At 35.1% G+C, this 24,999-nt stretch overlaps 1 protein-coding gene across 2 annotated transcripts in view; it reads right to left on the reverse strand.

Annotated features, from left to right (window-relative positions):
• The window catches only part of SHOC2 (SHOC2 leucine rich repeat scaffold protein), a 46,515-nt gene that overhangs the window by 14,127 nt on the left and 7,389 nt on the right, over positions 1-24,999 (reverse strand). The window contains exons 2-3 of one of the 2 annotated variants that reach the window (XM_007469631.1): positions 16,187-16,324; positions 1,656-1,786 (exon numbers count right to left, since the gene is read on the reverse strand). In XM_007469631.1, coding sequence (XP_007469693.1) covers positions 1,656-1,786; positions 16,187-16,324 — 269 coding nt within the window. The remainder of the gene's footprint in view (positions 1-1,655; positions 1,787-16,186; positions 16,325-24,999) is intronic. The other variant, XM_007469632.1, reaches the window with a different exon arrangement.

Genomic DNA, 24,999 nt, shown 5'->3' on the forward strand with positions numbered 1-24,999 from the left:
TCTTATCAAAAATAAATCCTAACTTATTTCAGTAACAAAATATTATATACTTAGCACGTGTCTTTATCCTAAGAGGTTTCCAATAATTATGTTTCCCTTCAGTGACAGTAAGACTGGATATATAAATAAAATTTCTCACTTGGTGAAACTTGATATACACCCAGTCTTTGTATTTAGGCATACTGACATTATAAAAGCAGTCAGTCTTACTTAAGCTCATAAATCACATCCTAAAAAAATCCCAACAAGGTCTAATTAATATGCTAATTATTTCCCTTATTATGGATATGAACTACTGTTAAAAAGAGGATGACAGTTAAACAGTTGAACCTCACCCATTCTGATTACTGTAAATTACCACCATCACAGAAATTAAAAAATCCAAACAGTCTAGCTGTCAGGGCGATATCTACAATCTGTGGATTCTAATCCTTATCCCACTTAAACTACTACTAACAATAGCACTCTTTTGCCACAGGTGATATACTGTCATGTTTTAGTGAACTGGTCCAGACTAGAAACTACAATCCTGGGAAACTCATTTTTGTACTCTGACCAAGTTTTTTCTGAAAACGCAAGCATCTAGATTAATAGGAACCAAATTAATAGGTGTTACTTTATTTTTGTATGCCTAAGAAACAAATCAATTAAATAAATTTATTGGATAAACTAATTGCTACAAACCTAGAGCCTCACCTACTCAAATTGTTCATTATAAATCAAAGCATATATCTGAAAAACATTCATCCAAAGCACCTTTACTCTTAATTCAAATACACACACACACAGATGGGAAAATTAGTAATAATCTAAACATAATAGGGCTACTTATATAGTTTTAATTATTAGAAAAAAAAGACTTTGCAAAGTTCAATCAATCCATAACTCCACAATTCCATTCTTTTGCTTGTTAGAATACTACAGTAAGATATTATGCTTGAATAACTACAAGCAAACTTACTAGTTGTTGGGTATGCTAAAACAGCAGGTAGCAAAAGAAGAAATGGCAAGAGTAAAAAATAATAAAGTTGAGAAAGACAATTTAAAAAAGAATATTGCATCTTGCCCAATTAACCTCTATGCAAAAGTGAAAATATTTTTCTAACAGAACCAACAAAACCCAAATTAAAAATAATGTGTTAAAAAAATAGCAGATTCTGGTGACTGGTATTGCCAAACAGGCTTTAATGTTATTGTATAAGCAGGGTAATAATTTGGGTCACAGGCATGTTGCAGCTCATATTAATCTGGATAATAAGTAGTGTATTCTATATAGTCATTCTTTTATCATCTTTCTACAATATCTTTTTTCTTTTATTACTGAACTGGGTGGGGTAGCTGAGTTTTAAAACCAGACATACAACCTCTCCTTAACGGCTTTTATTGTCAAGTCCCAAATGACATGAGAAAGATTTACATGGTACTAAAGCGGAAAGTAGCACACTGATTTTCCACCTTCCTTTCTGTTCCTATAATCATATCTACTCTATCTTTTTTGGAACTTTTATCTTAGTGGTGGGCTATATGTCCATAACATACCCATTATTTAAGCAATTTCAATCATCATATTATTTACCCAGCTGTAAAGATTGACTAGTTTTCCCTTCATTATCTTGCAGGCTTGTTTCAAGAGTTTACTGTAATCCACTTCTTACCTCTGGTAAAGTAGAAATGTTATTGTTCTCTAAATTTAACTCTTCAAGTGCACTGCATTTTGCCAATGATCTGGGTATTGCTGACAGTCTGTTATATCTCAGACCAAGACGACTTAAACTGGACAGGTTTCCTGTGAACACACAAAAAAAGGGAATTTCTTTTAATCCGATGAGCCTGTCACTGTCCCAGGCTATCAACCAGTAGTTATGAATTACTTTGAAGTACTATTTCAGCAAGATCCTTAACTTTTTGTACCAAGAAACTGCACACTACACTCTTATCAATTAGGATGAAACTGAAACCACTTTTGTGCCCTCTTAGAGAAATAATGAAATACACAGCTATAAGTCAATTTTTAAAATCAATTATTGGAAAGTACTGTCACACTTTAATAAAAAATTAACCTTTAGATAAGGCCTAATCGAATAACATCAAAGTAGTAAATATTTTAAATTTATAATAGTTAATCCCATTTGTATCTGTGTGATGGTGATCCAATATAGAACAAGTGGCTATATATAAAAATGTACATGTAATTTTGAAGAAAAAATTTTCAAATTTCTAAAATGGTATTATTTAAAATATAAGATGCACAACTATTTTGTGAGATCAGAAAGGTTCAATATTTTCCATGAATTTAAATATAAACATTCCAAAATTTCTCTAAAAAGTTGACCTGATGGTAAAAAAATTTCTCAAAATAATTTTTTACAAACAAAAGTGAAAGTTATAGTCTCTCTTATTATCTAAACATATCCAGCTTGAGCATATTAGCCACTACTGAATAACTAAAATAAGCAAAGCATAAAAATAGACATTTTCTACTTTTATTGCTAAGACCCATGGCAAGCTACATGTAAGCTACATGGATGAATATGCTGATATCTGCTATCATAGAAGGTTTAAATCAAATTTAATTTCCCAAACAATATACATCAGAAAATAAGTTCATTTTGATAGCAAAAAAGATAAGAGTAATGAGAATTTAGTTCAATGTATTTCTTTGCCATGACTGGTTAATTTCTTTTCTGATTCCACATTGCAATTGTTGCTATAACATTTTTAGTTGGGCTAGGTTAAAATGTTAAATGTAGCCTCTAGTTTTAAATTAAACAGTATTACCAGTATTAGAAATTATAGGCATACTTCATTTTACTGTACTTTGCTTTACTGTGCTTCACAGATACTGCAACTTTATGTATTGAAGGTTTGTGGCAACCGTGCATTGAACAAGTCTATTGGTGCCATTTTCCAACATCATTTGCTCACTTAATGTCTCTGTGTCCCATTTTAGTAGTTCTTGCTATATTTCAAACTTTTCCATTATTATTATACTTGTTATGGTGATCTATGACCAGTGATCTTTGTTTTTATTTTTACGGTATGCGGGCCTCTCACTGCCGTGGCCTCTCCCATTGCGGAGCACAGGCTCCGGACACACAGGCCCAGCGGCCATGGCTCACGGGCCCAGCCGCTCTGTGGCACGTGGGATCCTCCCGGACCAGGGCACGAACCCGTGTCCCCTGCATTGGCAGGCAGACTTTCAACCACTGCGCCACCAGGGAAGCCCGACCAGTGATCTTTGATGTTACTAGTATAATTAATTTGGGGTGCCACGAACTGCACCCATTTAAGACGGTGAATTTAAATTGATAAATGCTGTGTGTATTCTGTCTGCTCCACTTACCAGCTGCTTCCCTGTCTCTCTCCCTCTCCCCTGAGATACAACAATATTAAAATTAGGCCAATAATAACCCTACAGTGACCTCTAACCAAGTGAAAGCTAGAGTCGCATGTCTTTCACTTTAAATAAAAAGCTAGAGATGATTAAGCTTAGTGAGAAAGGCATGTGGACAGCTAGGTTGAAAGCTAGGCCTCTTGCGCCGGTCAGCCAAGTTGCGAATGCAAAGGAAAAGTTCTTGAAGGAAATTAAAAGAGCTACTGTAGTGAACACGTGAATGACAGAAAAGGAAAACAGCCTTATTGCTGAAGTAAAGAATGTTTTAGTGGTCCAGATATAAGATCAAACCAGCCACTACATTCCCTTAAGCCAAAGCCTAATTCAGAGCAAGGCCCTAACTCTGTTCAATTCTATGAAGGCTGAGAGAGGTGATAAAGCTGCAGAAGAAAAGTTAGAAGCTAACTGAGGTTGGTTCATGAGGTTTAAGAAAAGAGACGGTTCTCCATACATAAAAGTACAAGGTGGGCTTCCCTGGTGGCGCAGTGGTTGAGGGTCTGCCTGCCGATGCAGGGGACGCAGGTTCGTGCCCTGGTCCGGGAAGATCCCACGTGCCGCGGAGCGGCTGGGCCCGTGAGCCACTGCCGCTGAGCCTGCGCGTCCGGAGCCTGTGCTCCGCAACGGGAGAGGCCACAAGTGAGAGGCCCGCGTACCGCAAAAAAATAAAAAAAGTACAAGGTGAACCAGCAAGTGTGAATGTAGAAGCTGTAGCAAGTCATCCAGAAGATGCAGCTAAGATAATTAATGAAGGTGGCTACACTAAACAAGGTTTTCAATGTAGACAAAACAGCCTTATACTGAAGATGCCATTTAGAACTTTCACAGCTATAGAGGAGAAGTCAATGCTTGGCTTCAAAGCTTCAGACAGGCTGACTCTCTAGACTTCTAGAATCAGAAGTGGAGCCTGAAGATGTGACTGAATTGCTGCAATGTTATGATAAAACTTTTAACAGATGAGGCACTGCTTCTTACAGATGAACAAAGAAAGTGGTTTCTGGAGGTGGAACCTACTCTTGGTAAAGATGCTGTGAAGACTGTTGAAATGACAACAAAGTATTTAGAATATTACATAAGCTTTCATTGATAAAGCAGCGGCAGGGGTTTGAGAGAACTGACTCCAATTTTGAAAGAAGCTCTATTGTGGGTAAAATGGTATTACACACCATTACATGCTGCATGAAAGGAAAAGTCAGTCAATGCAGCAAACTTTATGTGGTTTAAGAAACTGCCACATCCACCTAAGTTTCAGCAGCCACCACCCTGATCAGTCAGCAGCCATGAGGACCAAGGCAAGACCCTTAAGCCTCAGATTATGGTTAGTACTTTTTATCAATAAACTATTTTTAATTAAGATTTGTACATTTTTTAGACATAATGCTATTGCACACTTAATAGACTACAGTACTGTATGAACATAACTTTTATATGCACTGGGAAACAAAAAATTTGTGTGATGCTTTATTGTGATATTTGCTTTGTTGTGCTGGTCTGGGATGGAATCTGTAATGTCTCCAAGGCATGCCTGTATAGAAGTGGATGCCTGTGTCACACTTAACCTTTTGGAGATAAATATTTTGATGCCTTTCAACTTTCAGCAACTTTCTGATGTTTGTCCATTTCTTTCTTTTTGCTTTGACCATTTTTCAAAAAGTTGTACGAATAATTTTCTTTCTTAGATATGTCTAACATTACTCCAATATTTACAGAGAATATATATTAGCCTATAGAATAAGTTAAGCCTTAAAACCTAGGAGGGCAGTCACCATGCCTCATATTCCTTATCCTGTTATACTCATTTGCATCCTTCTCTTTTGCTGAAGAAAACAGTGATCAAGGTTCTAAGAAATGACTAAATGGAGCTAATTTTTACCCTTTACATTTTCAAGAGTTAGTATTGCTATCAAAAATACTCTGGGGGCTTCCCTGGTGGCGCAGTGGTTGGGAGTCCGCCTGCCAATGCAGGGGACACGGGTTCGTGCCCCAGTCCGGGAAGATCCCACATGCCACGGAGCGGCTGGGCCCGTGAGCCATGGCCGCTGGGCCAGCGTGTCCGGAGCCTGTGCTCCACAACGGGAGAGGCCACAGCAGTGAGAAGCCCGCGTACCGCAAAAAAAAAAACAAACTCTGGGGAGGGCTTCCCTGGTGGCACAGTGGTTGAGAGTCTGCCTGCCGATGCAGGGGACGTGGGTTCGTGCCCCGGTCCGGGAAGATCCCACATGCAGTGGAGCAGCTGGGCCCGTGAGCCATGGCCGCTGAGCCTACGCGTCCGGAGCCTGTGCCCCGCAACGGGAGAGGCCACAACAGTGAGAGGCCCACGTACCGCAAACAAAAAAAATACTCTGGGGACTTCCCTGGTGGTCCAGTGGTTAAGACTCTGTGATCCCAGTGCAGGGGGTCCATGTTCAATCCCTGGTCAGGGAACTAGATCCTGCATGCCACAACTAAAGATCCCACATGCCGCAACTAAAGGTCCCACATGCCCCAACGAAGACCCGGTGCAGCCAAATAAATAAATAAATATTTTTTAAAAATACTATGATAATTCTATACCATAAGTCTAGCCAACTATAATGTGAAAAAAACCTTAGCAACCATTTCAGTTCCTGCAATTAGAACTATTACAGAGGTATGCTATGCTCATTTATATTACTTTCTTATAACAGTGCCTGGAAACTGGGCCGAGAGTTTGCTATTTATGATTAATTAAGATTCCAACAGGCAGAAAACTGAATTAAAAAGCAACAATAAAAACTACCACTTAGCAAAGACAAGTTAGATTTGCCTTTAAATTGTTTTCTAGATTAACTAAGGATGCTTCACTAGTATCTTTCTGATGACACTCCAGTGAGATGTGTCAATTTTGGAAGGGGAGAAAAAACAAACAAGCAGAGGGCTGGGTCACTTTTCAAAGCTCCCGAGAATTTAGAGATCAGAAATAAGGGCAAGAATAATATTTACTATTGTTGTCACTGCACTGTGACATTGAATTTGATACAAATGTTACTTAGAAGTTGGGATGGCAAAAAATAATCTGCTTTATGATGAAGTATGTTAATTAGAGTCATATTTCTAATAGCAAAAAATGGGGACAACCTATATGTTCAAGAATAGATGAATAATTATTTAAATTGAAGGCACCACAGTGTAATAGAAAAAACAAAGGATATTATATTATCTATGTGACCCTGGGCAAGTTATTTAACACAGTCTATCTCCTCACTCACAAAGTGGGGATAATGCCACCTATCCAACAGGGTCACTCTAAGGATTAAATACAATGTGTGTAAGATACTTAGCACAATGACTGATACCTAACAGATCTTCAAAACATGATTTTATTCTATGATATTTCTATATTCTGTTAGTCTGTACCTATTAAAATTATGTTACAAAAATCTTTAAGATGTGAAAGACTAAGTTATGATATTAAATGAAAAAAGCCAGATAACAAAATCATGTGTTTTGTATTACCTCAACATTGTAAAAAACACATGCATGCAAAAAGAGTGGGGAAAAACACATCAAAACTAACAGTTAGGGCTTCCCTGGTGGCGCAGCAGTTGAGAGTCCGCCTGCCGATGCAGGGGACATGGGCTCGTGCCCCGGTCCGGGAAGATTCCACATGCCGCAGAGCAGCTAGGCCCGTGAGCCATGGCCGCTGAGCCTGCGTGTCCAGAGCCTGTGCTCCGCAACGGGAGAGGCCACAGCAGTGAGAGGCCCATGTACCGCAAAAAAAAAAACAAACCAACAACAAAAAAAACCTAACAGTTATCCCTGCATGATAGAATTATGGAAGATTAAATTTTTTTCTGTCAACTTGTCTATAATTTCCCTAATTTTCTATAATTTTACTTTTAAAAACTGTGATATCTTTATACCAGCCTTTTATTCAATGAATATTTTACATTTTGGAGAAGTTTTATACTAGTGTAGACCAAGATGTTTGGACATTTTACATTGTGAGGCTCGTTTTCTCCATACAGTGAGGATATGAGCTAAGCTATGGAAAAACAGAGCACGGTAGTTTGAAGTTTTAGATAGCCATTCTGATAAAAAAGACAAGAGATAAGAAAGATACCAAAGAAGCAGCAGTAAGAGCCATCTGAGAGTACTCAGCACGGACTTTAGCATAAGATATGCAAAGTGAATTAACGGCAGAGCTAGAATCAAACTCAGTTGGCTCCTATCAAGTAATCATTTTTCGTGAATTTCATCGACTCTGCTCCAGTGAGCTTGTTTCCTCATGACACAGAAGCATGATATGTTCATTCTTGCCTCCACGCTGTTGGACTGTCCTTGTTGTGCTCATGGAATGCATTTCTATTCCATACTGAGTCCAGCATACTTGTTCACGAAGCTTTCTCTGGCCATTCTATGAAGACCTTATTGATCTCCCTATAAACTGGACTCATGGCCACACATTGTTTTCATCATACGTTGGCATTTACTTATATTTGGTCTTATGTTGTTAGTTGTTTCATGGATTAGTTACCGCCCCCAAAAGACTGAAAATCCTTTAAGTAAGGGAGGTTGCTATGTACTTCTATCTCCACACAGAATTCAGTGCTAAGCACACAGCAGGCATTCATTCATACTTTCTTAATAATTATAGAAGGTAAAATATTTCACTATTTGTCCTCCTTTCCATTAGGAACAAGATGCAAAAACTTAAAATTATATGAAAGGTTCATAAAAAGATTTTTTCTTTGACCCATTCTCATCTTATAAAATAGCCTGTCTATGAAACACAGATGTTAACTGGACATGGTTTTAAAATACATATCAGATTTGTCTGGCCTGAGTACAAATTAGTTCTTCTACAAATATGTGCAATAATTTTTTCTGAGACACCCAATATCTACACAGCCCATTTTTAGATATCAGAGAACGAACTAATCATTTCCAACTCTTTGCACTCCTCCCATCCCACCAAACAATTTTTTAATTACAAAATATATAAATGCAACTTACTCTCTTCCCCAGAGAACCATGGTTTGTAGTCTAATATGTACCTATTGAGATCTTTCTGTAAGCATTTACTTACACATATACAAATACAGGATTTTTTTTAATGTTTCCGTGTTTATTTTTACATAAATGGGATCATTTTATGTACTTTTCCCCCTATATAACAGGTCACAGAAATATTTTCTGGTGAGTAAATTCAGATATACTTCATTTTATTTAACCATTGTATTCTACGATGTGCACCATTATCTAAACATTCCCCAACTAAGAGCATTTGTTTCTAATTTTTAAAAAAGGAATTCTATAATGAACATTCTAATACATATCTGTGCATACATGTGAAAATATTTCTGATGTATCAAAAGATATAGATTTTTTTTTTTGCGGTACGCGGTCCTCTCACTGTTGTGGCCTCTCCTGTTGCGGAGCACAGGCTCCAGACGTGCAGGCTCGGTGGTCATGGCTCACGGGCCCAGCCGCTCCACGGCATGTGGGATCCTCCCGGACCTGGGCACGAACCCGCGTCCCCTGCATCGGCAGGCGGACTCTCAACCACTGCGCCACCAGGGGAGCCCCGATATAGATATTTTAAATCTTGAAGACAGTGCCACTAGGCTATATCGATTTCATTCCCACCAAAATTGAAGGACAGCGGCCATTTACTCATATCCTTTCAAAATGGGGAGGGAGGGAAGGTATCAATATTTTATCCCTTGTCTATCCCGTGGCCACGGCCACTATAGCTACAAGGCTGGTAAAGGTGGAAATTTTCTTGCAAGCAGTGATAATGTCTGACTACAAAGAATGTCAAAATCTTCTGATAAAATTTTAACTTGCTATACAAAGTTGAAGATAAAAGAGGCTCAATCTTAAAAAAGAACTGGAAGTAAAGAAGCTCATCCCTTTCTGTCCTTCATACCACTGCTTTCCCTGTGAAAGAAAGTTGTTCCATTGTAATAAAATGGCAGAAGCATTTACCAAAGGGTCTATGAAATCTGCCAGAAGAGGAAAGGGCTTATTAATAGCAGAAAGTCCCCATAATTTTGCTCCACCAACTGACATGCCTCAATAATTTTTACAGTAGAATAGTAGGTGAATACAATATTTTAACCAATTTTTATTCTCAATGAAACCCAAAAACTTTCTCTGGTAACAAAGATTAGTATGGTAACCAAATTCTAAATGCTTATCAACTCAGAAACCCAGTAAATAGAACCACATTCCTGAGATTTCTCTTCCAAAAGCAAAATAAGCTTCTCAGTTTTAAAGTCAGAATAGGTTTCTAGAAGTTAAAAATTACAAAATGGGGAATTCCCTGGTGGTCCAGTGGTTAGGACTTGGTGCTTCCACTGCAGGGGGCACAGGTTTGATCCCTGGTCAGGGAACTAAGATCCCTCATGCCGTGCGGCACAGCCAAAAAAACTAAAAAATAAAAAAAAATTTTAATTAAAAAATAAATAAAAATTATAAAATGAAAACGAAGTAGTGAAAATGCCACATGAAATTACCTAGTACCAAAACTAATGGTTATTTAAACAAAAATGATACCTCCTACTTTCCTAAACATTTTTTTTCTTTTCTCCTTTTTTTTGGGGGGGGGAGGGTGGGGTAGAAGAGCATGAACTTTAAAAATTGTAACCTATGAGAATATGCTATTCTGATGAAGAAACTAACATTTGCAAAGCACTTGTCACTTTCTTGAGAGCATGGCATGTTCAAAGGGTCATCCACATTTTGTCAAAGTCCCTTACTCTCAGCAAAACAAAAGAGGTGAAAAAAAGTAAGGATAAAATATCAACACTTTCTTATGCCAGAATAAAACTTGACATCAGAAGTCTGGCATTTACTGTGATTCACCCCCTGCAGTGGTTTCAACTCTAACCTCTTTCAATAAGTGGTTTTAACCACAAACTAAACTGCAACCTAGAAATCAAGCCATAGCTTGCTTTAATATTGAGCCATTGTGACTAAGAAATAAAATCAACGTTGCCGAGCTTCTGTGTATAAATGTAGGCTGATCACTGCCAATCACTGGCATTCAGCTGTGCTTAACTTTGACTGTAAGTTGCTCTGTGTTCTGCTCTGACAGCTTGCTTTCTCATGCTGTCAGATTTTTAAAATATGGAAACATCAAATGGCTATGAGTTAAAATTAGATGCTTTCAATTTCAGCAAATATAATCAGCATTTTTAGGTTAATTTAGTCTTTTGAGTAAGACTCTACCTCAAATAGTCTTTATCTTATTTTAATAAAGTAGCAAAAAATCAGTAGAAAAGGCACACAAGTCATAACGATGAAATAATGTCAAAGGTACAATTTTTTCCAGAAACAAACTGAGAAACTGAAAAGTTATACAAAAATTCTTAAAAGTCAAAAACTCAAAAGAATGCCACCATTTAAAGAAAAAAAAAAACAAGTAAAGTTGTTATATGTAAGCAGCACTGTAATTACCTAAAATTGAATCACTAAAACTCTGCTTGTTGATATAACCATAATTACTGTAACATTTCTTCAGAGACCACTGCAACAAAAAGACCTCTGTGAATTGTTCTGTGCTCCAGCCTTGAAGGCAAGGACTTGTTGCTTATTTCTCTCATTCTGAAAAGAAATAGAAAATAAAATATTTTTTCCTACTTCAGACCCTCCTCTCCCTGATTTCATAAAACCACCTGAGACCTCAGAAGGCTTCAAGATATCAGGTTCATAGCTTGAAACAAAAAGACTTCTATAATGAATCTTAACATTTTCTTTAGTTTATAGCTGATTCTTGAATTAGAAAATATTTACATGAAGAGAACATACTTTATACTCTTCAACAGGGCAGATTAATGGTTAAATCAGAGAAACTCTAAATATGTTTTTAAGCGCTCTTTCACTTAACGGCAACCAGCTGCCCCCTCTCCCCATTTCCTTCTGCCTCTTCTTCACATCCTGAGTTGTCAGTGATCCTGGCACTGCTCAGCCTGGAAGTAAATGGCAGTGCGTGCTGCCAAAGAGTGGTAACTACTCTCGGAGTATTCTTGTTAAATAAGGAGAGGGTTTAAAATATCTGGGTCTACTTACAAGAAAAAGAAAAGGCAAAGAATTAAAGTGATTTTTGGAAAAGTGATTTTAAGGCGATAGAAGATTTGATTTTTCAATTGTGAGTTTAGGGCTAGTTTCTTTAGACCAGGGAAAAGAGCAGGGCAACTTCTGTGGGACTAGCATCAACTCCCCAGGATAGGTGTTATTTTTTGTTGTTGTTTTTCATTTTAAGTTGTACTTTTCAAGAAGCAGACCAGAAAAGAGAAGAAAAGTATCAGGAGAACTATATTCTAAAAGTTTGCCACTGACAGTTTGGGGTGAATTGCTCTTCTCCAGTAGATGAGAGGGAGAATCTCAAAGGTCAATTATGACTGCTGAGATTTCTAACAGACCAAGACCCAAATGTTCTGATTTCTCACCAAATCTCAACCTTCCGCTATACAATCAAAATATGGGGGATGAGAGGGATGGAGAAAGGCAAAAGAATTATTTTAATAAACATGGTATATGATAAATGACTACAATATTATAAAAACTTTCAATAAACAATACTTATTCACTTTGCTATTACTTGGAATAACAGCTGTATTAGTTTGCTGACAACTATCAAAGCATACAAAAATAAATGAGATATTTAAATTTTTATTACTGTTAATGTTTCAGTTCTCATTGATTTACAATACATATTTGTAATCTGACCATGTGGAATGTGCTAGAAGTGAGGCACCTGTGTTATTCTGAGGTAACATGTCAACTAGTAGAGATTAATAGTGAAGTCAAATGTTTTCATATTAATAAACACACTTGAAATACAGAAGAATTACTTCTGATAGAAGAGAGAAAAGAAATGTAAAATTAAGAAAGCCAGGAGAAAGAAGGATACATGGAGAAGTTACCCTTTGTCAGAGGAAGTGAATCCACAGGACGCTAGTCTTACTAACTGGATGATTTTACCATCCTCCACTGCCTATGCTATCTCTGTTTGCCAAGACTATTCATTTTAGTTCTTTAATTGCATCCCTCTTTGATTGTTATTTAACAAGACAGGAAAACAGACACATGCATAAAATATTAAATAACAAAATATTGTTAGATTATTTGAGAGTAAGAACAGGGCTGATTGATGACCATGCCCTTTATAGAACTCTATATATCCATATGATCAGTTGAAAGAGTAGAGGAAATTATGTGTATACTTAGGAGAAAAGAGTCCTAAGCAGAGAAACTGAGAAGTACAAAGACCCTGAGGCTAGAACTTGGCTGATATGCTCAAGGAACAATAAAGTATATGCATCTATAATATCCTAAGAAATATACAATAATTATCCCTCAATGAGAGTGATAAGGACATAACTTTATAACATTTCAAGCATCTTTTATTTCAGTTCCCCTGTCTGATTTGCTAGAGTAAACAACCTTTACTTTTCTAAGACTGAGCAAGCCTTTAATTTTATAAAAGAAGTTTCTTTTCTAAAGTGCTTTCATGTTTCATTCCACCGAAAAGTGATCATGTTAAAATGCATTATTCTTTCTTTCCTCCTTGACTATTAAAATTAGTTGGTTGTTCAAAATAAGCAAATTTAGACATATTTCAATGTAAGAACATACAACACAAAGTAAATATGTCAATATGCAATTTAAGAAAACTATACTGAAATAAAGATTAAACCTATATGTTGAACTGGCTCAGAGTATCCCAGGGAAATGGGTCCTGGGATATAATACAGTTCTTAAACTTTAGAAATAAAGAACACTTTGGGTGGCCAGGCACAAAGATTAAGTCACTTATAATGGAAAAAAAAATTAGACTGGCCTCATACTTTATATTCAATTCCAGAAGACAACAGAGCTACCTCCTAGTTCTCCTAAAATGCTCAAGGAAAAGTAGTTGAACCCAGTGATTTTTATATCCATCAAACTGTTCTTTAAGTATAAAGGTTACAAACATACAAGAACTAGGGAACTACTGTTCATGAACCATTTCTGAGAAAACTACTACAAGATTGACTTCAGCCGACCAAGAAATGACTTGGGCAATTATGGCAACAGCATTGTTGCTGAACATTATGATTAAAATAAAAATACAGACTGGCATAACAAGACATAACATAAACGTTGCATGTCCTAACAATAAAGCTAATAAAAATTGGGAGGAAAATAGACCAAAAAGGGCAAGTAGTAGAATAAATTCACTGATTGCCTCATCTACATTACTCTACTCAACAAAAATAGAATACACATTCAATTGCACATGGAACACTTATCAAGATAGACCATATACACTGAGCCATAAAATAAGTCTCAATACATTTAAATGATTGAAGTCACACAAAGTATGTTCTTGACCACAATGGAATTAACTTAGAAATCAATAACAGAAAAACCCTTGGAAAACTGTCAGATGTTGGGAACTAAATAACATACTTTTAAATAACACACAGATCACAGAAAACAAAAGGGTAAATTAGAAAGTATTTTGAACAAAACAAAAAAGAAAACACAAGATGTCAGAATTTGTGGGATGTTGTTAAAGCAGTATGTAAAGCAAAATTTATAGCACTAAATGCCTGTATGAGAAGAAAGGTCTCAAATCAATAATCTCAATCTTCCGCCATAAGAAACGAGAAAAAGAACAAATAAAACTCAAAGTAAGCAGATGAAAGGGAAGAAGAAAGGTCAAAGTGGAAATCAATGAAACAAAAACCAAGGAAAGAATAGAGAAAAATCAATACTTTGAGACAATCAATAAAACTGATAAAACTGATAAACTTTTAACCAGACTGATTAGGGGGGAAAAAAAAAGAGAGAGAAGATATAAATTACCAATATCAGGAATGAGAGAAATGGAATTACCACAGATTCTAAAGATATTGAAATAATAAGGGAATATTATGAACAATTTTATGCCCATTAAATGTGACAACTTAAACGAAATGGACACATTCTTTGAAAGACACAAATGACCAAGTTTTCTCAAGAAGAAAGTGATAACCTAAACAGCCCCATGTCTATCAAAGAAATTGAAATTGTTTTCAAAAACATTCCAACAAAGAAAAATCCTGACCCAGGTGGCTTTACCAATTAATTTTATCAAATATTAAAGGAAGAAATATGTCAATTTTATACAAACTGTTGCAAAAATTGAAGAGAAGGGAGTACTTCCCAACTTATTATATATGGCCAGGATTATCCTGAAACTGAACTAGACAAAGACAGGTTTTATAACATTATGTATGAATATATTGTTTGTTAAAAATAATTAAGTAAATCTAATTTTTTAAACTTCTACCAGAATGTATGTTTTTTCATTATTTCTTCTTGGTAAGCAACTTCAATCTTATTATCTGGGTTTTTGTCAAGTTCAGGGAAATATTAAATTATATTTTATACCTTCTTCATTGTCTTACTCTATTCTCTTTCTAGAACTTCTAGTCCTGTCTCCCATGACTTTTTTTTTCATTTATTTTGTATTTATTTGGTATTTTTCTGTCTGTTCTAGACTCTAGGGGACAAGAATCAGAAAGATATAGGTTCTAATGGCTAGCTATTATATCCTGAAGAAGTCTCAGATTACTCTTCTGTGAACAGGTGTCATCTAACCAAAGACAGTCTCTTGTAACTTATTAAAAAATTCCATAACAATTGCTTCTGTTTCAAGTAGTGGTAGACTAGATAATTCAAGCAACCCTCCCATTGAAGAAAACTAAAAACACTTCTAAAACAAAAATCAGAAAGCTAACAAGATAATGACTAGTAACCAGGCTGGAAACCAGCTGGGAACCCAGAAACAAGCAAAACACTGGAGAAGATTTTGTCCTGGGAGCGCTTTCCTAGCTAGAAGATGCAGCTGAAAGGCTAAGGCATGTTTCCACCAAAAGTCAAAATCTAGAGCCTGCCAAGGGTGGGGAGTCTAGTAATCAATATCAACTGGGACCCTACAGGGCTGCACTCTAGTACAAGGGGTAAACCAGAATTAAAACAACCCTCCAATTAGTCTGCAGCTTGCCTCTGAATCACTTGGGGGGACCAGAAAAATCACAAACCTTAGAACACAGATGGAATAAAGCGGTCACCCTAGGTACCTGAGAGAAGCAAACAAAAATCCTTCTGTTGAAAGATAACATTATCATAGGCCTCAAATGATTTAGTAGGAGAACCTTGTAAATATTCATTACCAAAATTATATAAACTTAGTACAGAGTAATTTTTTTTAATGTAAAAATTCCCTCTACTGTTTGTATAAATTTGGGGTCATTTAGAAGAAGAAACAAGAATATATAAATATGGAACACATCAGAGTAAGTGCAATCCAACTTTCTGTTCTTTGGCTATGCACTTTCAAAACACATTTTTCACTCTGAGACATCTTTTAGTCCCTCAGTATTAAGACGAACAAACTTTAAAATATATTGGCCATGTTTTAAAAACTACACAGCAATGATTTTATTTTTCAGTGTGGTCTATTTTAGCAAAGAAGGGACCGCACCCTATACGAGAGCATGCAACATTCTGAAATAAGCAAAAACAGAAAATGCACCCATTCTGCAATTTAAGCAGATTTATAGAACATATACATATTACTCAATATTCTATCTTCTTTACAATTTAATTGAGATCATTTCCTAAAATTTAGTTATTTTCTTTGCCTGGAAGTGGAAATTAAAAAATGATTTTAAAATACTGTCTTTTAGAAGTTTTACCACTTTGACAACATTGAATTTTAATTTTTTATTATCAAAATGGATTTTAATGTCCAAGTAGCTATAAATGATGAACAGTATCTTCTTTCTCCTCTCATACCTATAGTATCTGGGAGGTCTAGCAATTCATTGTGCTGCAAGTCAAGGTTGGTTATCTGTGTGCAGTTTCCAATCTCCTTTGGAAGGTGTTCAAGTTGATTGTGAGCTACATCCAGCGTAATGAGGTTACATAATTCACCTGTAAATTGACCAACATAAAAATTTAATAAGAATTTTTAAAGAATATATTAAATAATGAAAGAAAAATCATTTTCTATACCATAACTATACTTTTTCTGAAAAAGTAAAAGTCAAACACAAAATCTGAAGCTGTTATTTGAAAATGACATTTCACAAATATTGAATTATGAAGCTAATATAAGGTTATATGTCAATTATACCTAAAGAAAAAAGGCAAATGACAACTGATAATGTTAAAATGTTGGTTGTAAATCATTACCAACCAATACTATATATTTTTTTAACTTAAGTAACCAATTTAACCACATGTACATTTGTATATTCCATACTTCAAAAAGAGCTTACTAATTTTTTAAACCAAATTCAACACAATAAATCAGATACATCTTGAGTTTGAGGGTCACCTTTACCTCAAAATATGTATGCTTTCAAATAAGCATATGTTCTGATATTATATAAATATGTAAATTGAGATTTATAAATCAAAACTGCTTCTCAATTTAATAGTACTCCAAAAGGATAGAAAATAAGGTATTTTTCTCCTCATTCTGGTTGAAAGGACTGTATTTGGCAATTCAGATTATTCTTAGTGTTTTTCTGTCTTCAAAAACTTACTTATAAAAGTTATATTGGCTCTCATGATTTTCCTTTTTTTTTTTTTGGCAGAGATTGGAAATACTGAAAAAGTAAGATAAGCAAATGAAGTGCATAAAACTGAAAAATGGGTGTAGGGAATATTATTAAGCCACATATTACAAACATAAGCAACAAAAGAGAAAGTAAATTGGATTTCATCAAAATTTTAAACTTACGTGTATCAAAGGACACTCTCAAGAGAATGAAAAGACAACCCACAGAATAGGAGGAAATATTTACAAATCACATATCTGCTAAGGGATTAATATCCAGAATGTATAAAGAACTCCCATAATTCAACAACAAACCACCCAATTTAAAAGTGGACAAAGAATTGGAACAGACATTTCTCCAAAGATACGCAAATGGCCAATAAACACATGAAAAGATGTTCAACATCACTAATCATTAAAAAATGCAAATCAATAGGATGAGATACCACGTCATACCCATGAAGATGGCTATAATCAAAACAAACAAACAAACAAACAAACAAACAAAACAAATGTTGGCAAGGATGTGGAGAAATTGGAATCCTTGTGCTTTACCTCCAGGAGGCCCACCCCAGGTTCTCAGGGTGAAGATAAAAGTCCCCTCCTACTTTCACTTAGGCATATCATATTCAAAATCATATACAGATAATCAAAGACAAAGAGAAATTTCTGAAAGAAGATAGAGGGGGGGAAAAAAAACACCTTACCTATATAGGAATAAGGGTAAGAACACACTGGACTTCTCTTCAGTAACCATGCAAGCAAGAAGAGAACGGAATGAAATATTTAAAGTGTTGAGAGAAAAAAAAAAAAAATCACCAACCTAAAAGTCTATATCCAATGAAATTATCCTTCAAAGTAAAGGAGAAATAAAGACTTTCTCAGACAAACAGATATTGAGGGAATTTGTTGCCAGCAGACCTGTCTTGCAAGAAATATTAAAATAAGTTGTTCAGAAAGAAGAAAAATGATACAGGTCAGAAACTCAGATCTACATAAAGAAAGGAAGAACTTTAGAGAAGTAATAAATAAAGACAAAATAAAATCTTTTATTTTCTTATTCTTAATTGATCTAACAGATAACAGTTTGTTCAAAGTATTAACAGCAACAATATAGCAGGTGATTATAGATTAAGGATAAATGAAATGAATGACAGCAGTGTTACAAGGGACAGGAGGGAGGAATTGGGAATATTCTGTTATGAGGTACCCACACTACCCCCGAATGGTACAGTGTTATTTGAAGGTGGGCTTATGTTAGCTGTAAATCCATACTGCAAACTCCAGGGCAATCACACACATACATACATACATACAAACAAACAAAAAAATTAAAACAAGTATAAATGATATGTTAAGGAGAGAGAAAATGAAATAATACAAAATGCTCAATTAAACCCAGATAATGCAGAAAAATGGTGAAAGACAAAAAAAAAAAAAGAACAAGTTCAACTAATAGCAAACAGTTCCAAATACAGTTGATATTATAAAGCAACTATACTCCAATAAAAATTAATTTTAAAAAATCCAACTAAATCAATAAACACTACAGAGACTATCAAAATGGATTAAAAAACGAGACCCAACTAAATAGTACTGTCTTCGAAAAACCTACTTTACAGACACAGGTGGATTAAAAATAAAGGGATGGAGAAAGAAATACAATGCTAATGTTAATCAAAAGAAAGCTGAAGTGGCTACATAGATTTCAGACAAAGTCAACTTCAAAGCAAGGAAAATTATCAGAGATATAGAAAGTGTTACATAATGATAAACAGAACATATCTCCAAGACATAATAATCCTTAAAGTGTAAGCAGCTGCTCATCTCCTCCATATCTAGTATAGTGCTTAGTACACAGAACCATGTTCAACTGAAAGAATAAATGATGATAACTGGGGAAAATAAAACTTGGATTCTAATACTCTTCAGGCCAGAAGTAATAAAGGTTTTTTGTATTTGCCGCAACTTTTCTAATAATACTTGAAGTTGTTTCAGTTTCCATAAAAGTAAATCCCACTACTTTAAAGGAATATGCACAAATTCAAAAGTGTATAGAGTCCCAGCAAGTAAATAAAGCAAGTTGGGAGGAGACTGTGGCTAACTTTAGCCTATTCGGAACAGATATGATTCAACTCAGGTCAATTACTGCTACACTACAGGACTTCTCAACCTCAATACTGAAATATTTTGGACCAGATAATTCTTTGCTGTAGGAGGTTGTCCTGTGCATAAGCAGCATCCCTGGTCTTTACCCATAAGATGCCAATAGCACCTCCCCACCAAGTCATGACAATCAAAACTATCTCTAGACATTGACAAATGTACTTTTTTGTAACACCGCCAAAATTGCCCCTGGTTCAGAATCACTGCAATGTTGGGAGGAGAAAGCTCAATATTGTCCAATTCTCATGCTTGTCAAAGAAGCTGGAAATTTATATTTTCATATAAAATCTTCTAATGTTCAAATACTAACAACTAATTTTTAGGTTGAAACAGAACAAAACACTGTGTTATCGAACATATCTGTGGGCTTTTTTCAGTGTTCAGGATGCCAGTTTGACACCTCTGAACACAGAAGCAGATGAATTACCAATATCTTAGGACAGGAACTTATATATGACTATCTAATATTAAACTAAAAAATAAGTGTTTTTAAAAATCAGAGAATATAATTATCTAGACTCAAATTAAGTTAAATCCTAAATCCTTTTTTGATTTATATAAGTCACCATATAATAACTGAATTATTTTGAGTATATATTCTCTCCAGAAAATTATCCTCCAGCAATACAACACTCTGCAAAGTCAGGAAATCATGTTAACACTGATACATTAAGAAGAGTGTCATCTAATAACACTAATACTTTTTTTCACAATCTAGTAATGAGGAAAAGTTTTGAAAATGCTTAAAACTCAGGAAATGTGATTTAATTTTTTAACAGCATCAGCACACAAAAGTAACATGATTTTTAAATTATATTTTAGTCCATGAAATACAATAAACTCACAAGTAAATTATATATATTATTGAGTTAAATTTGAAACTTTAGATTTTCCCCAAAATCCACGTATACATTTTAAAGGACTCATGCAAAACATTTTCTCTTAGGAACTTTGAATTTTATTCAGTCCAATGAAAAAGATCTAAAACACTTCAGGGAAGTTTATAATTAATAAAAGATAGTTTCCAGGAAAATCTAAAATATTTTTGGAACTAATCCAAAATGTCCTATTAAATGCAATTAACAAAACATTTTTAGTGTGAGGAGAAAAAAAGGAGTTTAAGATCTCTCTTATTTAGAGCAACACTCCTAACTGCCCAAGCTTTTCTTGTTCATATTCAAATAAGCAAAAACATTTGAAAATTCTGAATATATGATAAATTCTGCACTAGACAATACTGTGCCAGGATAAGGGCTTGTGTTACAAATCACAAAAGACAGAATATTAAATGTTTAAGGAGTTCATAAACTACTTTCACACTATTTACTATTTCTATACTCTGACCAGTTAGTTAGTGCTTTAAACATTTATTTTACTATATGATCCAAATATTATTAACAAAATATAAGTTCATCTCAGATGGTTCTAAAGGACAATAATCAAGGTCTTAACAGTGACTTGTCTCTGGCTGGGTTTAAGAGTGGTTTTTATTTTCTACTTTATATATTTGTATTTTGTGACTTTTCCTTGTTTTTACACATTTTTTAATCCAAAGAGAAAAAAAAAAGGGAGATTCAAGAGGTAAATACTAGCAGTCTTTCCTACACTGTAATGGAAGAGCATTTTTTGACTCTTAAATACAAGTTTCCTGTCTGTGGAGCAGATATATCTTTTAGTGAAAATGAACGCATCATGTTGTACTGATGACACGAGCCATTAATACGATGCATCTTATGACACATATTTAGTAAGCAATCTTTTAAGTTTGACTTCCTACATAGATTTGCCTACAGAGAGAACACGGACTTCATTCATTGATCCATTCTACAAATACTTTTTAAGCACCTACCATGTACTAGGCACTATTCTAGGAACTGAAGATACAATAGGGAAAAAAGAGATAAAATTACTGCCTTTGGGCTTCCCTGGTGGCGCAGTGGTTGAGAGTCCGCCTGCCGATGCAGGGGACATGGGTTCGTGCCCCGGTCCGGGAAGATCCCACATGCCACAGAGCGGCTGGGCCTGTGAGCCATGGCCGCTGAGCCTGCGCGTCCGGAGCCTGTGCTCAGCAAGGGAGAGGCCACAACAGTGAGAGGCCCGCGTACCACAAACAAACAAAAAATTCCTGCCTTCATGGAACTTATATTTTAATATGGAAAAAATAAATAATATATAACCAAGGTGAGGACGTATAAAAACTATAAAAGAAAATAAAGCAGGATAAAAGAGTGTGATGGGGGAAGGGGAGATTAGAGATATTGATAGTAAGTAGAAGGGGAAAGTAACCCCGATGGAGTAGCATTTGAGTATACACCTGAATAATGGGAGAAGAAAGAAACAATGGAAATATCTGGGGGAAGCTGAGTGAACAGCAAACACAAAGACTCTGAGGCAAGAGACTAGTTCAAAACACAAGAGAAAGCCAATGTGGCTGGAATAATGAGTAAGGAAGAAGTGACAGGAGATGAAGTAGCCCGGAGTCAGGGTCATGTGGGCTAAGGTAAGGACTTCAGCTTTGACTAAGGAGGTAGTGGTGAGGGTAGTAAGAGTAGGTTTTTTTGTTTGTTTTTAGAGCAGTTTCAGGTCTACAGAAAAACTGCACATAAAGTACAGAGTTCCCACATACTCCACCTCCCCACAGTTTCCACTATTATTAACATCCTGCATTTGGTGGTGCATTTGTTACAGTTGATGAACCAACATTTATACATTATTATTATTAACTAGAAGTCCATATTTTACATCACCACCCACTCTTTGTGTTGTCCAGTTCTACAGGTTTTGATAAGTGCATAATCATGTATCCATCATCACAGTATCATACAAAAGTTTCACTGCTCTAAAAATCCCCTGTGCTTCACTACTCATTGATCCATCTCTCTCCTGGGGCCCTTGGCAACCACCGATCTTTTACTTTTGCCTTTTCCAGAATGTTGTATAGTTGGAATCATACAATATGTAGCTTTTCCAGATTGACTTCTTTCATTTAGCAATATGCATTTAAGGTTTCTCCATGTCTTTTTGCAGCTTGATCATTTCTTTTTTACCACTGAACAAATATTCCATTGTATGGGTGTACTAGTTTACTCTTCCCTCATTTATTGAAGGACATCTTGGTTACTTCCAATTTTTAACAATTATGAATAGAACAGCCAAAAACATTTTGTGTACAGTTTTTTGCATAGACATAAGTTTTCAACTCATTTGAGTAAATCGGAGCATGATTGATAGATTGTATGGTGAGACTATGTTTAGCTTTTTAAGAAACTGCCACTGTCTTCCAAAGTGTCTGTATCACTTTGCATTCCCACAGTAATGAATGAGAGTTTGCACCAGCATTTGGTATTGTTCAACCAAAAACAATAGAATGAATAAATAAAATTATGGTATATTCACACTATGAAATATTATGCAGTAATGAGAAGGAACATTCTCTAACTACAAACACCAATACGATGAATAATGTGAAGGACAGCTCTTCCTTATAGAAGAATTTTAATTAATAAATGCAAAAAGAACAAGGGAAATTTTTAAAAATCATCATTAGAATATAATAATAATTGTTTTGGGGAAGAACCACCAAGGAACCCTCAGTATTTGTTTTGCAACTTTTCTTTAACTCTAAAATTTGTCCAAAATGGAAAGCTTAAAAAAGATAAAGTTTAGGGCTTCCCTGGTGGCGCAGTGGTTGAGAGTCCGCCTGCCAGTGCAGGGGACGCGGGTTCGTGCCCCAGTCCGGGAAGATCCCACATGCCGCAGAGCAGCTGGGCCCATGAGCCATGGCCGCCGAACCTGTGCATCCGGAGCCTGTGCTCCACAACGGGAGAGGCCACAACAGTGAGAGGCCCGCGTACCGCAAAAAAAAAAGATAAAGTTTAAAGTAAAAACAATGGCATTATATTATTATGGGATTTATATGAGTAACGTAATATATATAACGTATATTGTCATATATTGTATGACAATAATGGCACAAAAAAACAGGAGAAACAGAAGAGTTCTATTGTAAGGTTCTTAGGATACATGTAAAGTGGTATAATATTATATAAATGTAGACTGTGTTAAGTTATGATATGTACTGTAAATATTAGAGCAGACACTTAAAAAAGGTATCAGAGATGTTTAACTAATATGCAGCAGTTGAGATAAGTGGAATCTATAAAAAAAAATCCAAAAGAATGCATGAAATGAAGGGTAAAAGGAAAAGTAACAAATGGCACAAATAGAAAATAGCCAGTCAGCTGACAGATTTAAACCAATCATATTGATAACTATATTAAATGTAAATGGTCTAAACCCTCCAATTAAGGCAAAAACTGTCACGATAAAACAAGAGACCTAACCATATGATGCCTACAAGAAATAATTTTAAATACATATAAAGACACAAAAAGTAAAAAGATGGAAAAAGATATGGCTATATCAATATTAAATAAAATCAGAATTTAGAAAAAGAGATACTACCAGAAATATTACCATAAAGACAGATGCTTCATAATGATACAAATTGCCTCATCAGAAAAAAAAAATCCTAAGTATATATACAATTAATAACAAAGTTTCAAAATATAAGAAGCAAAAATAATAGCACTAGTGCGAGAAAGACAAATCTACTACTATAGTTGGGTATTTCAACACTCATTTCTTACTAATTGAAGAAAAAAGTAGACAAAATCGATAAGGGTATACAAGAAATTAATAACATCATCAACCAATTTGACTTTGCTCCAAAAATAACAGCAAAATGCACCTTCTTTTCAACTGCATATAGAACATTTACCAAGACAGACTGTATTTTATAAATCAGTAACAAAAAATAGGGAATTCCCTGGCAGTCCCAGTGGTTAGGACTCCACACTTTCATTGCTGAGGGTTCAAGTTCGATCCCTGGTCAGGGAACTAGGATCCCACAAGCCGCATGGTGCGGTCAAAAAGTTAAAAAAGGGGGAAAAAAAAAAAAGAAAACATCTCTGAAATACTTGGAAATTGAACAATGCACTGTTAAATAATCCATGGATTAGAGAATAACAAGAGATATTTGGAAAATACTTTGAACTAAATAATAATGAAAACAGAACATATCAAAATGTATGTGCTGCTGCTAAAATAGTACTTGGAGGGAGGTTTATAGTTATCAATGCCCTTACATAATGCAAAGAAGAAAGATACAAAATCAATCTAACAACTTAAGACAGAAGACAAAGGACATATTAAACATAAATAAGGAACTAGATAATTAAGAGCAGAAAACAAAAAAAAAAAGGAAGATAATTAAAAAAATAATAAAACCAAAAGCAGTTTTTTTTAAAGGACCAATAAAGCCAATATCAGGAATGAATGAAAGAGGGATGTGGTAATATATATATTACAAACTTTAGAAGAAGAATAAAGAACCATTATGAACTTTATGCCAAAAAATTCAACAGATCAAATAAAATAGACAAATGCTTTGACAGATTCAAACTATCAAAGTTCAACTGAGAAGAAACAGAAAACCTAAATAACTTCCTATTAATTAAATTAGTCATTTAAAACCTTCCTACCAAGAAAACCCCAGTCCCAGATTACAAGACTGATAAATTCTTCTAAACATTTGAAGACATAAAACTAATTCTTCACAAACTCTTCCAGAACATAAAAGAGGAACACTTTCCAACTCATTCCACAATATGAAGCCAGCATTGCCCTGATAGAAACCATTACAAAAAAAAAGAGAGAAGAAAAAAAAGAAATTACAGATCAATATCCATGATGAATATAAATGCAAAAAATCTTTAAATTTTAGTAAATTAAACCTAGCAACATACAGAAAGGACCTATTGGGCTTCCCTGGTGGCGCAGTGCTTGAGAGTCCGCCTGCCGATGCAGGAGACGCGGG

This window comes from Lipotes vexillifer, unplaced genomic scaffold (genome assembly GCF_000442215.2).
Source record: "Lipotes vexillifer unplaced genomic scaffold, Lipotes_vexillifer_v1.1 scaffold240, whole genome shotgun sequence".
In the NCBI taxonomy this organism is placed as follows: Eukaryota; Metazoa; Chordata; class Mammalia; order Artiodactyla; family Lipotidae; genus Lipotes; species Lipotes vexillifer.